The sequence below is a fragment of the Malaya genurostris genome, chromosome 3 (genome assembly GCF_030247185.1).
Source record: "Malaya genurostris strain Urasoe2022 chromosome 3, Malgen_1.1, whole genome shotgun sequence".
Lineage (NCBI taxonomy): Eukaryota > Metazoa > Arthropoda > Insecta > Diptera > Culicidae > Malaya > Malaya genurostris.
The window spans coordinates 213,208-228,021 of NC_080572.1; the positions used below are offsets into that span (position 1 = coordinate 213,208).

Sequence of the window (14,814 nt, forward strand, 5' to 3'; positions counted from 1 at the left end):
TTATCGATATTTATCGATAATATCGATATGAAATTGAAATCGTTGACATCGATAATTTACATCGTTGACAAAATATATCGATATTCAATATTACAGCCTTGGAACAAAGATGCCATTTATACAGATTTATCTGTGTCATACAGATTTCAAAATGCCCATTAGAGATGATCGGGTTTAGGGTATTTATACCCGAACCCGAGCCCGATGAATATTTGTCGGGTTCGGGTACAGAAAAAAATAATCTCGAGTTCGAGTCGGGTACGGGTAAAAGGTTCGGGTTATATAAATTCTTACCCGATCATTTTCAATGCCCATACAAATTTAATACGTAATACAGATTTTTTTAAATTTTATGCAGATTTCAGCAGTTTCCACAAGAAATAAAAACGAATAATTCAAGTTTTGTCACCTGAGCATAGCAGAAGAATTGTGGAAGAGACGATATAAAAATCTTCTAATCAATGACAAATCATAAATATCTTTTTATGATTGTGCAGACATTTGAAGATTAGCACTGAGTTATACTTATATACATATTTGGTACATAGCGAAATTTGAACCGATATTCATTACTAATTGCGTTATGAAACTTTTTGAGATTAATAGTTGTATGACCTAATTTGAGGTTCATATTAAGCGCTGAAATCTCATGTCAAGTTATGAAGATAAAATTTTCAAAATAGTTAGTATATTATAAAATTCAATGAATTTCTCATTCTAAACCCATAATGTGTGGCAATAACATTAGAACATTGTGAAATGTTCGCCTTGATTATCAATACAGATTTTGAATACGGGCTCATATAGATTTTCTATGAAAACATCTGGCATCTCTGCCTCAAGCCAAAATCAAGAAAACTCAACAACAATACCCTTGTGGCAAATCATTGAACCTATATAGAACTGTGGCCAGGGATGCCAAGTCATTTAAAAAAAAATCTGTTTCTGTCTCAAAAATTTATCTTTATTTGTCTGGGTCCAACTATATACAAGGAAATTTTGACCGGGCTTCATTTTCAGTGAGCAAAAAAAAGGTCTCACCAACTATCTTATAGAGGACAAAACCGTTAAGATCTGGTAAGATCTGACAAAATCTTGGAAAATTTGTAAAATCTGGGAAAATTTGTAAAATCTGGCAAAAGATCTGGTTCGTTAGAGTGTCTGGCAAAGCAAGAAAAATCTGGCATTTGCCAGATAAATCTGACAACTTGGCAACGACAACTGTGGCAAATAATTAAAGCCTAGAACTCAAAACCCTAGTGACTATTTTGTGATAAAAAAGGAACATCATAATATATTACATTATTCGGCTGATGTATCGATTATTTATACTTGTTATATGTGGCAACCCTGGATAGTTGTTTCGTGATGAAAACAAGTACATTTCAGAATGGCGACGTAACGGTTGTAATGTAAAAATCTAAAACCAAATTATCAATTTGAAAAAGGTATCCACCTTGGAAAACGTGATATTTAACCCCTTGTTAAACACTATAAAGGTAATTCCAATTCACTATCTGTAAGATTATTATGGTCTAATCAGCTTCAAGATGCATAATTTTGATATAGATGAATTCGTTGCGATTCACCCTACGTTTATTATTCTCCAAAGCCAATGATGTAGTACACAACTGCGAGCTGTCAGAGTTTAGTGTCCAATTCAACCAAAACAAAGCTTTCGTAAGGTACACATTAGACGATAGCAGAAAAAGCATTGTAGTAAATCATACCGAGGTACCGCAAATTTTTCAAGGACGTGGTGTAGGAAAACAATTGGCAGAGGTATTCGATCCAATTACACAGTTTGTATACTAATTCTATGTTCAGCTTCATTCTCATTTAAGGCCATTATTCAGCATGCGATACAAGAAAAATTAAAAATATCCTTCGATTGCAAGTTTACCGAAAAATACTACAATGAACATAAAAATCGATTTTTAGGATGATCGGGATCATCTTTAAGCTTGTATTTACGAAACAATATAAATCAGGTTTTCCATAAATCAACATATACGTACAGAATACACAACGGCCGCTTACAGAAAAAGCGAGAAGCTAAACTAAACTGTAGTAAATGTGAGAATCTTATATTTCGTATTTTAATTTTCCAACATTCACTATAAACACGAATTCCGGATGACTGCACTCGCTGAGAGTCAGTTCTCAAAAACAGAAATGATTTTTCTCTCGTCATGTGTTTAAATTACCAGATTTCACTTGTCTACCTAAAAGCAAAGCCTTGGTATTACATTCCTGTAGCGGAATTTGACCTTCTGTTTCAACAGACTTCGTAGCCGATTCAGAGTGTACAGAACCCATGCATGGTTGGTGCTACGATTCTACTGACACTGCGAATCCTTCCAGGTCGGGGCTCGAACATACGACAACTGGTTTGTAAGACCAGTGCCCTATACATTAACCGCCAACCCGGGACGTCTACCTACTCCCTTTTATTTGTTGTTAGCAGCGATGCCATAATCAGTACTATACCCTAGAGTGCCTATAACCAGAGTGACAACAGCTATTCGTTTGGAATGACAGATTTGTTCCAAACGAGCAAACGACCTGTCAAATATAATGCGAAACTAACGCGACTGCCAACATTTCGGATTAAATGTTTTGAATTGTTGCCAACATTACGGATGACATGTCACTCTGGTTGTAGGCACTCTACTATACCCTATACATACTATGATTGTGTGCAGGGCGAAAATTCGGCTCCAGAGGAATTGCAACATTACGGGTCCCTATACATGAGAATAAACCCTCCGTGTATTTCTCAAACAAAACGCGACTCTCGCATTAATTGTACCTTAAGACCTTTCCGCACTCGGCCGGGGAAGCCCATCAGGCACGTTCTTTTCTCTTCGACTTTGACAGTGTGCTGTTTGTGCTTGTATTGGTATAACGGATATGGCCAAATTTGTAGATCGGTCGCAACGATACACAAATTTGAATTATTGAATATTTTGTTATTATGAAGAATAATAAACACTGTTAAATCCTCGAATTTTCGATGCCCCTGAGAAAGTCTGGGCCCAAGGGGACTTGATGTCTCAAACCACTTCCAGTTCTGTTTTAAGTAAACAGCCTTGTTACTGCGAGAGAATTAACTGAGCCTTCTCAAGCTTTCGAATTACAAACAAGGTAAACAATATTTTATGTTTCTATTTTGGAGCTTTCAACCGTATGTCATCCAGAAGACCAAAAAGAATAATAACATGTTGATAAAAATTAGTAAAAAATCATTTTATTCGTAATGGACTTTGATAAACTTTAAAACAATTTGAATCGTTTGTAATATACTTTTGGAGCGATTTGTTTTTTTCCATACAAGTAACTTCATTATCATATCTCGCATACGTTTCAAAATTTCTTTATCAATAGTTTGAAATGTGTAAGAGTACTTGAAAAATATTTGCTCATACATTGTAAACTCATTTTCTGTTGAAATTTTATTTATCAGTACGGAAATATCTTTCAGTGTAAGGTAACTACGGAGATTAATCCATTCATCCAATAAATATTCTAATGTGTACTTGAGGGCTATTTTATTTTGACTTAAGGAGGAAAGAATGTGATGCTTGTACATTTTAAATTGATGATTGTCAAGTAATTCAAGATTTTTTTTAATCAAACTGATTTCGCGAGTACAACCTAAAGCTCTGACAAGAATTATTCGAAGATTTATATCCTCAGATGTCAAATACGTTTGCCTAGTCAGCTGCCACTCCTCAATCCCACTGTATCTGATAACAGTACATATTGAGAAAGAAAGCTTATTTTCCGGAACATCAAAGGGTGATGTTTTTTTCTCTACAAATATAGCGTTGAAGATACGTCTTTGATCTTCAATGCACGCTGACACCCCTAATCGACACGCCCACTCTATCAAAAGAGACGTAATCATAGGATTACGGGATTGTTCAGGAGATATCGAAATATTTTTATACGTTTCAACTATCAGGTATTCTAAGAATTTCTGAAATAAATAAAAGATTAATAATTTAAAATAGTGGTAAGTTATTTACCCACCTCGAGATGACCCTAGTTGGGATGATCTTCTAAGGCGTTATATAAAAATTTAAGATTGTCTAATGCACTCTTCCAAGGTTGATAGAGATCATTATTTTTTCGGAGAAAAGAAATTACGTTGAATGCAATAGAATAGTCTAATAAACCAAGTCTAGCTAAATTTAGAGCGTCGTCAACTATAACGGTTAAGGTGCCGTAATGAAATGATTTGAAATTATCATTTAGAATTCTAGCCAATTTCACCCAATGAACTCGTTCGTAGTTTACTCTATAATACCCTAGAACAAACATTTAAAATACAATTAGTTCAAAATTGTTATCTTTATACAGCTTACCGATTCCACTTGGATTCACTATCACCCATGTGCTGTTTGTATTCAATTCACAACTTGCTTCGGTGGTAAGTGAAGCACTTGAATCCTTCAACCATAGTATCTTCTCAAAAAATGTCTGTTGGTTAATGTCGTTGGTGAATGTTACTGGAATTGTCCAAATTTGTTCTCCTATATCCTCTTCGAACGGAATCATTTTTTGATGCAAACTAAAACCACTATTATTATTTCGTTTTATTTCAATAATTGGGTATTTCTCCATTGTAGTCCAACTGAGTAGGAAATTGTTGAACGTTGCATCCGTATGACGTTTGATAATATTTAGAATACCTTTAATATCTACAGTTTCATTATTCATTCTTTGAATGATATAATTTCTTATAAATGCATCAAAAGTTGTTTCACCCAATGTATAATCCATCATACGCAAAAGACTGAGACCTTTAAATCTATTTAGTTCAAAATGTGCCTCATCTTGCCAATGAGTTGTAATAACATTTAAAGCAGTGGTTCTTGTATTTATTTCTTCCTGCATAGCTCGCAGTTTGCCTTCTAATAAAAAATCATCTACGGAGTAAGTAGTATTGTTTATCTGCGGGAGAAATAATCTATATGGAATGTATAACTTATAAAGCTTGAATCTTACATATTTTAGGGCGATTGTCTCTAAATATAATGGAATTGATTCGTGTAACCAGTACAACTCTTTGTTCTTGTAGTCTGCAAGGGTATGAATCCATAGTTTTGCCAATTCATTAGAAACAACTCGTAATAATATTCCATCCGTTGTGGGAAAGTAATTTAAATCAATAATTAATCTTTTTTCGCTAAAAAGGAAATGAAATCTATATATCTATATCTATATAAAAATGCAGAGCTCATTCTTTGTAATCGCATCACGTAAGAACGGATGGACGGATTAACACTATTCTTTTTTTTTATTGTTTTATCAGTATTTACTCCCACCGGGTTCGTTCATAAAAAAATGAGGAAAACTGGCCGCAAAAGGGGGAAAAATCCATAAAGTTGTTTTGTATGGACAATGGTGTATCAAAATTATTGTTTGCCAAATGACTCAATGACGGAATGCATATGACTGTTCTAGAATTACGGCTGTTGATAGAAGGAAAAGTTTTGATATCGTTTACCAGTTGATAATAAGTTGTGTGTGATGGAGTTAGATGAATAATATTAGGCATCGTGGGTGTGAGTTTAACTTATCAGAACATGTTTTAATGAATCAATGAAAAGATTATGCTGTAGAAGCACTAACGAACCAAACAGATTTTCCTTGCATTTTGCTTTTGAATAATTTAGATTATACTAAGCGCAAATAATAAGTGGCAATAAGATATCAATCTTCAAGATGATTACCATAATGGATTCAAACTGCCATAGTTCATATTCTGCAAATAAAGTTCAAATGGGTAAGATAAACAACAAATTGAAATTTAAGCGTCGTCTCTTCAAGAAACCGCTTCCACTGTACCAGAAAAATATCCACTTCATTAGAGCTTTAAAGTACGTGTGGCACTTTTTGGCAACTTGTACGTACAGAACAAGTTTTGAGAAAACTTTTTCTCTGCTTTAAAGCTGAGAAATCAACTGCTTCAAAGTTTGTTTTGTTGTGTCAGGCGAACATTCAAGTATGGATAATTCCTTACTGTTCAAAATGCTTTGTATGCTACTTAAGCCAAATCTATTTTTCACGAACTTTTGGTAACTTGGACAAAAGACAAATCAGAAATTTATCCTACTCTACCAAATGAACACAACTCTAGCAGAGAAGCTTTTCAACAGTGTGTTAAGTTTATCAAAACAAACCAGAATGGTTAGCGAACGAATGTGTGTCGAGTTCTATTGATTGTAGGCAGACCATGTCAGCTTGGAGCGAAATCAATCTTCAGTTCAACAACGCCATCGCACGGCATCACATTCAACATATCATGACAATTGTATGGGTTCCCGAAATACAGGGTGATTTTTTAAGAGCTTGAGAACTTTTTTAAACAATAAAACGCATAAAATTTGCAAAATCTCATCGGTTCTTTATTTTAAACGTTAGATTGGTACATGACATTTACTTTTTGAAGATAATTTCATTTAAATGTTGACCGCGGCTGCGTCTTAGGTGGTCCATTCGGAAAGTCCGCTTTTTTATCGACAAATTTTGTTCAGCGATGAGGCTCATTTCTGGTTGAATGGCTACGTAAATAAGCAAAATTGTCGCATTTGGAGTGAAGAGCAACCAGAAGCCGTTCAAGAACTGCCCATGCATCCCGAAAAATGCACTGTTTGGTGTGGTTTGTACGCTGGTGGAATCATTGGACCGTATTTTTTCAAAGATGCTGTTGGACGCAACGTTACAGTGAATGGCGATCGCTATCGTTCGATGCTAACAAACTTTTTGTTGCCAAAAATGGAAGAACTGAACTTGGTTGACATGTGGTTTCAACAAGATGGCGCTACATGCCACACAGCTCGCGATTCTATGGCCATTTTGAGGGAAAACTTCGGAGAACAATTCATCTCAAGAAATGGACCGGTAAGTTGGCCACCAAGATCATGCGATTTGACGCCTTTAGACTATTTTTTGTGGGGCTACGTCAAGTCTAAAGTCTACAGAAATAAGCCAGTAACTATTCCAGCTTTGGAAGACAACATTTCCGAAGAAATTCGGGCTATTCCGGCCGAAATGCTCGAAAAAGTTGCCCAAAATTGGACTTTCCGAATGGACCACCTAAGACGCAGCCGCGGTCAACATTTAAATGAAATTATCTTCAAAAAGTAAATGTCATGTACCAATCTAACGTTTAAAATAAAGAACCGATGAGATTTTGCAAATTTTATGCGTTTTATTGTTTAAAAAAGTTCTCAAGCTCTTAAAAAATCACCCTATATAAGCAGTAGCCTACGTATAGTGAAAACAACAAAGTAACACAAATCAAACACATTTCTGACGGATCGAGCGTAAGCGAGTGATGACCGGCTATTAAATAAATATAGTAAACTTTGCGCGTGCTTAGTGGTTTAAACCGAAGTGCAATATCCATAGAGTAGTACATATATAGTGTAAAGTGTAAGCGGTTTAAATTAAACTGTTAAGCGGATATGGCTAAGAAATTGAAACTAAATATTGTACTTATTGAACAAACCAAAAAAAAAATCTAAATGTTTATTTTCGCGCCTAAGAATTAAAGTTTGTATGGGATTCAGTATGGGGATGATTGACACGATTTTTTGATTGATTATTTTCTACGTACCTAGACAAAATCATTCCTTCTTTTATTTCACTGACGGTGTTGTCTGTATTAGGAATTGTAACATATTTAATAATTCGATAGGGAAATTTCATGCCCATATATCCTTCGTATATGTTTATAACTTCTGCGAATTTAGAAACTATGCCTTTCATATAGTTGTGATATATATTCCTTGTGTATGCAATGAGGTAAATCTCTGGTGTTAGTTCGTACCGTTCTGGTGACATATCGGTTATAATGAAACCTATCTCGGATGCTCGAATCATTCCTGTAGTATTATACGTATCAACCACAAACTCATCCCTTTCCCTGAAATAAAATAATGTTTCAATTATCAACCGTCAATTTTCTACACATAGATACTCATACATTAGCTCCGACATTTCTAAATTCATGCCAGATTACATCAATGCACATACTTATGAATCCCATTTCCATCTTTGTAATGAGTATAATATAAACCTTTTTCGTTAGTCATATTGCCTGTAAAATTCACTTTTACTATGTAATAAATATCTTTTTTCATTTCGGTCCCAAGATAGATAATCATTTTTTCATTTGATTCGTCGAATTCTAAATCTAGTATCTTTATTGTGACAAAGTCATCCGAGGGGAAAATTGGATGAAAATATTTGCTCCTTCCTGCACCATCATTAGTGAAAGTATTTATATTTTTATCACCGTTATTCCCATCACTAGACATGGTTGAAAAATCCATTGAATTATTCATTCTTTCAATTTTGTCATTGTAGATCGTGTCTCGTTTGTTCCTGATACGCGGTAATATATCCTCTTCGCTTAGATCCCAATCTAGATCCTCGTCAAAATCTAAGTTTGTTAATCGTATACTTTTTAAAACGGTTACATCATCTAATTTAATGTACAAATTTTTAACGTTAAGCTCTATTCTTTTATTATTATGCTTTTTTGATGTTACTGTAATCCAAACAATTCCATTATACGAGAAGGGTTTACTTGTTTCATTGAAAATCGGTTGAATAAAAAGCCTATAATGTTTCGGAATAACATGCTTTGGGATTCGCGATCGTTTGTCTATCAGATAGGCACGATGATTAAGAAAATCTTCCAACGTTATATTTGGTTTATGCTAGAATAACAATATATTCGAATGACTTTTTAAATATGAGTTTCAATCACTTACCTCGTATGCATACTTGGTACTAAAAATATAGTGAAAGATATGAAAAAAATAAATATAAAAATCACCACTGCTATACTGATGCCACGACAGATAGAAACAAAACATCCTCCTTTCCTCGAATATTCAATATTATTATCTTCTGGCGATGCAAAAGAAAATTTTTAAATGCCAGAAATGTGATATTCGGAATGATCATTATAACTATACACTAATCTACGACTTTGGCCTGCTTTATTCATATCAGCTGAACACTTTGTCTTCTATGGTTATTCTTCCAACGGATAATACGATAAAGAAAAAAATTATAGCATTTTAAATTGACTCTTTGTGTATACTGATCACGATGAAGCATCTGCTCTCACCAAAATGTAAATCTCCACTGATACGGATAAGCAGCATCTCTGTTTATTAGCTCTACAATAAAAGTATTATAACTACTACCACTACAGTACTTTAAAATACAATGCAGGTTATTTTATTTATCAACACCCACAAACTGCATCGACTTTCTTGTTCTGAAGTCAGATCGAACACAGTGTAAAGACCCAACATATGCAGGAGTGAACGATCTAAACAAAATTTTTAGAAAAGAATCTTATCATAGTGTAAATATTATATTACGAAACTGGAATGTGTCAACGTATAAACTGCTGAATAGTTCATTGTTGATTGAAGCACGAGAAAACGTGTCATTTTGCTGTTGTTAATCACAATAGTTGGTGTAATAGTTTTAGTTTTTAAAACGAGACCTGGAGGACGGAGTGTCATACATCATTCGTATCAGTTCGTAACAAACTCAACCTGTCGGTATGTGTGAGTGTATGTATGTGTTGGTAGGTGTGTGTGTATGTATGTATGTATGTATGTATGTATGTATGTATGTATGTAACATTTTCGGGCACTCACTCTTCGCGAAAATTACTTAACCGAGTTTTGTTTTTGAAAAATGCTAATTTTAATATTGCGCCATATATCGTTTATTTATACCCGGCTTTAACATAATTTTGGTCGTTCGCCGGCTATTGCGCCATCGTGCAGGTCTAGCCGAAAATTTTAAGTACGCAGATTTCTTCCCCTTTTGAGAAATAGTTGTCATATTGCTAAATATTGTTACCACGAATATTTCTTGTAAAAGTATTTATTTTATTTCATTACTTTGTTCTGTTGAAAAGCATTAACAATCTTATTTTTGTCGCGTTTCCTTGCGCGAATAACTTGCATGCAAGTTATTTTTGCTTGTAGTTGATAGCGCATTTAACTCAGGTGTGTAACTGGACCGCCTGAACGTGCTTCCGAGGGGTGTAAGCGGGTGATTTATGCGCCACTCTCGATGAGAGACCACCCGCCAGATGTGTGGCTGCCCGGCCTTTTGAGACTTCTCGGGAGAAGGTTCCGGTTTCCCTCTTTGTAGGGTGGAAGCAAGCTAGTCGACCAAAAGCGCGTCCGAGTCGCGCGTGTCATACAAACTACGTCACGTCCGAAATGTTCAATGCGATCTCAGTCCGAAAACGATATTCTCACACGGTCGTAATCATCACGGGCAAAGTCTAACTTCCCAAATTAACCCATCTGCAGAAAACTTGAGAGTGGTTCCGGTAGGTTTCAGGGCCAACCTCCCCAGTATAAACAAAATACAACAAAAAAACTACAAACGAGACGGAACTCTGGACTTGAAAAGCTTCATCAATCTGAAAATTGGAGAACTACATCAAATCACAAAAAAAGGTTTTTACAAAATCACAAATCCAACATTTATTGGCCTTTATCGGTTTTCCCGATCATGTTCTCTGTTCACTCTACGCTAGCTAGCTATGTTCATTCTTTCTCCTTTCCCTCATCTATCCTAACTGGCGATTTTTTTTTTATTGTCTGCGGTGCGTGCTTTCGGTGTTCATTGTGCACCTCACTTGCCTCTTATCTCATTGTGCAAAATCACTTGGCAATTTCTTTAATTATTATATATATATCGATATGCAAATTCGACGGTAGGGTAAGGCCGTCAATAGTGACCCCATGCGCATGGACTTCACAACAAATATATATTGTACTCACGACCTAGGATTTACGTGTTGGCGGGGGACGGCGATTCCTACTGGTGCTACTGATGATGACGATGATGATGCTAACGATGCGACGCGATGCTGCGACGAGTGCGTTTCCCTCGATCGAGCTGAACGGGCGACGCTGGTCTCCCCCGCCGATTTGTGGACTTACGACGACGGGATACTGCCGTCGAGTTTTCCGATCGTCACCAGAAAACTTAACAGCGTTGATGATGGTTGTCTACTAACCCTGCCAAGGCGCAAGATTGACGGATGCTGCCTTCTTCCGGCCCAGTGTATCGCCGGGACCAAACCTTGAGACAGATCGTGGGGTCAAGAGCGGTCTCTAATGTACGGGTGTGATGTGTCGGGTACTTCGACGGTAGCCACAAACCTGTGAAAGAAATTGCCATTGCACAGAAAACGCATAAGCACGTGCACCTTGGTAGTGTCACAATTTACAAGTTTACCTTGATATCTGGGTTTCTACACACACGCGAACCGCCAAATTAAACGATTGGGAATCTAACTGCGTTTCTATTCTATTTGAGAAAGGAACAAATTTACATTTTGATGAAGAATTTCAAGTTACATTCAAAATTTACCGAACTTAACACAACACGGCGCGAACTGAAATCGAACCACTCTTGCCTCTTTCACTGATAAGTTCAAAGTGGTTTATTGGGCTTTGAGAATCCTCAGAATAACCGCGGTTTGTACATCTTCGTTAGCGGATCTGACGCATTTTCCACGAAGTGGATAATAGCGATAGTTCCGAATTCGCATTGATCAACCCGAACTTCCCCAGTCGCATGATCGCATCTCGTTTCTGCGAACGACCCCAATCAAACCAACCCACCGCCAGACCGAAACAGAGCATTCTCCCGAAAGATTAACGCGGTCATGAACTTTGTAAAGGTCGATGGCCTCTTTCGGTAACCCAAACAAACACCCCATCGGCTGCGACGCCAGGCAAAGCAGAAAGCAATTGGCGCGTACTAAGAACGGCGGGAAATCAGCTGCTGTGTCTTAGGGCAAATCTCTTACTTAGAGCTTTTTCATCATAACGGGATGATTCGATTTTGTGAACCTCTTTTAATATCGTTTCGTATATTTATTATATTAAATTTTAATACAAGAATCTATAAACATTATTATTAAAGATCATTCACCTACTAACTATTATTTACAAAAAATATCTATTCTAATTCTGTACTCGTTACAGGTGCCTGCATTTCCCTGCATTATGAATTTACAACTGGCTAAAAGAAAAAGATGTTTACTAACAAAATCAGTTATAGTTTGTGAAGTAGTGCATATATTATATCACAGTATATAATATACTTTATAATAATTTTGTTATGTTACTATAGAGGCCGCTATAGTCCGATGCTTCTTTGTACATAAATTTTGCTTCCCATTAGATTTCACATTTAATTTCACTTAGTAGATTGAAAGTAACCATGATAGGGGCGTCTTTTGGACTTAATAATCACTTATCACCAGAAATTGATTAAATTATTCGCACTTAATCGATAAAAATGATTGGTTTTGCGAAGATTGTAAACTAATCAAAAGATCTGCGTGAAGCTCGATAAGACCCATCTATTTGCGAATAGCTGCCCTCAGTTGGATAACACTCACCACGGCTACCCTATGAAATTTGTCGACCCGTATCGGTCCGATCATCGGCCCGATTGAGCACGATATGGGGCCGATCGTAGCGCTTCGATCGGCCCGTCATCGGACAATTCTGCACCATTTGCATCAACCGCGTCGTCCTAAGAAATCTTTATTTTTACATTATGTATCGCTAGAGAAACAGAGCGAAGGAATATCAAACAAGGCATTTTCAAGCCGACGTCTTCCCGATAAGGTGTGGTATAGTGTTAAACATTCTTTTGTTTCGACCATAGAGGCTTTAACCTTAAGGTCATTCGCCTCTTAGGGCCAGAAAAACTCTGGCCCTATGCTCGGAGTTGAAAATCCAACCCCGATATATCCCATCCTCTGCGTATAAGACATCCGCTCTCTGCTTTGGTATTTTCATCACTCTTTTGTTCTATCGATACACTATGTAAGCTTGAAACGCAGTCAAAAGCTTTCTTGCACGATGCGTCCGATGCTCGGATTTACTGGGTATCTGGTGGTGAATTTTTGGCAGATTGATTTGTAGAGCGCGACTGCTGCCATCTATTACTGAAAGAGCTTTCATTAAACAGCTGAACTGCCATCTGGTGAAATATATGATAAACATTATCCATCGATAGAACCAAAATGTCACATTCGAACTATATATATATATATGAAAAGTTGCTGTTCAATTGTAGATGATTAATACGCAAGCTTGCCGTAAGATCGTCGTTCACTGATGCGTCGCATCCCTAGTGCTTCCTACCACCTGGCGCCGATGGCACGGTTCCAATAGGCCCGCATAGAGTGGTAGTCACGTATGTTGGATCGATAGCGAATTCGGTAATCCGATGGGTGAACATGTAGGCGTTATGGCTCGTGTGTTACTACAACAGTCTATTTAAAAAAATACCAACTGTCAAAAAAGTTGGTAAAATATTTTTTTAAATTTTTTTTTGAGAGTTTTTGGAACATTTTTTAGCAGTTTTAAACAATTTTTAGAGGAGATTTCGAGAAATTCTAGGGAAATTGATTCATAATGAAAAGGTATTTCGGATGAAACAATAAATACAATCGTAGAAAGCTACTACCATTAATGAATCTATCTACAAGGTGAGATGAAAAAACTGCAACAAAGTAAAACGCCATAAAAGCAAAAAATGTCGGAAATAACATCAAATTTGAGAATCGGTTTAGATTTGTTCGAATTGGCCACCTTTGGCACGAACTATGGCCTTCAAACGGCCAATGAAACCATCACACGCTGCCCGAAAGTGGCTCTGCGGTATTTTGTCCCATTCTCGGCGAAGCGCTTGCTTGAGATGATCGACACTTTGGTATTTTTTAGTGCCAACCTTGCTTTCCAAAATACCCCAGGCACAATAGTCCAACGGATTGGCATCCGGAGATTTTGGTGGCCATTGTGCGGTGGAAATGAAGCGAGGAACCTCATTTCTTAACCATTCTTGGGTGGCGCGTGCTGAGTGCGATGGTGCTGAGTCCTGTTGGAATGTCCAAGGTCTGCGGCCGAAATGTTTGCGTGCCCAGGGCTTCAGAACTCCCTCCAAAATATTTTCGCGATAGATTTGCGCATTTATTTTGACCCCACGGTCGATGAATACGAGCGGCGAGCGACCATCGGCTGTTATGGCGGCCCACACCATCACCATGGCCGGCTTTTGAGTTCTGGTGGCCAACCGAAGTTGCAAATTTTCAGCTGACCTCTCTGGCAAGTAAACACGATCATTTTGTTTGTTTACAAACTGCTGGATAACGAATGGTTTCTCATCGGAGAAAACCAAATTCGGCAGTTCACCACTTTCGGCCAAGCGAAGCAACTCTTTAGCTTTTTCGAGTCTAACTTTTTTTTGCGCATCAGTAAGATCTTGCACTTTTTGGAACTTCAATGGCTTTAGTCCAAGCTCATTTTTCAATATTTGCCGAATGGCATATTGCGATATGTTCAGCTCACGAGCCATTTTTCGGCCACTGCGACGCGGATTTCGTTCAATTCGCTTCTTCACTTTTCGAACCATTTCTGCCGATGTTGCTGTTTTTTTTCGTCCACTTCCTTGACGTCGGGCTACGCTACCAGTATCACGGTAACGAGCGATGGTACGAGACACAAAAGATTTATTCACTTTTAAATGCTGGAGGGCTCTAACGATAGCCACTTGTGGTTTTCCAGCCAAATGCAAAGCAATCACACTATCACACTTGAATTCCATCACAAATAACTTTTTTTCTGAAAAATTCCCACCAAAATGCTTTTGTGCGCTTGTAAATAATATAATGAGCTGTCACTAGAATAAATCTGACAGCTGTGGGACGAGCGGTTTAGAAATGAC

The 14,814-nt window shown here is 37.1% G+C and overlaps 1 protein-coding gene and 1 long non-coding RNA gene across 4 annotated transcripts; one reads left to right on the forward strand and one right to left on the reverse strand.

Moving 5' to 3' along the window:
* The first annotated feature begins 1,282 nt into the window (after nt 1–1,282).
* LOC131436154 (uncharacterized) lies at nt 1,283–2,088 on the forward strand. The gene is made up of 3 exons (XR_009230586.1): nt 1,283–1,499; nt 1,570–1,782; nt 1,845–2,088. It is a non-coding gene; the product is annotated as an uncharacterized LOC131436154 (long non-coding RNA).
* A 1,142-nt stretch (nt 2,089–3,230) lies between these two features.
* Nucleotides 3,231–9,663, reverse strand: LOC131436153 (glutamyl aminopeptidase-like). Of its 3 annotated transcripts, XM_058604683.1 has the most exons (8): nt 8,793–9,659; nt 8,568–8,738; nt 8,000–8,500; nt 7,631–7,939; nt 5,014–5,194; nt 4,371–4,959; nt 4,036–4,313; nt 3,231–3,982 (listed from the first exon to the last, which is right to left on the reverse strand). In XM_058604683.1, the coding sequence occupies exons 3-7, from the start codon at nt 8,023–8,025 to the stop codon at nt 4,048–4,050; spliced, it is 1,371 nt and encodes a 456-aa protein (XP_058460666.1). In that variant the 5' UTR covers nt 8,026–8,500; nt 8,568–8,738; nt 8,793–9,659; the 3' UTR covers nt 3,231–3,982; nt 4,036–4,047. The 3 variants fall into 3 exon arrangements, with proteins under 3 accessions (XP_058460666.1, XP_058460665.1, XP_058460667.1); XM_058604682.1 differs by having other exon boundaries at nt 8,000–8,738; XM_058604684.1 differs by lacking the exon at nt 5,014–5,194 and having other exon boundaries at nt 4,371–4,975; nt 8,000–8,738; nt 8,793–9,663.
* Nucleotides 9,664–14,814: the final 5,151 nt, after the last annotated feature.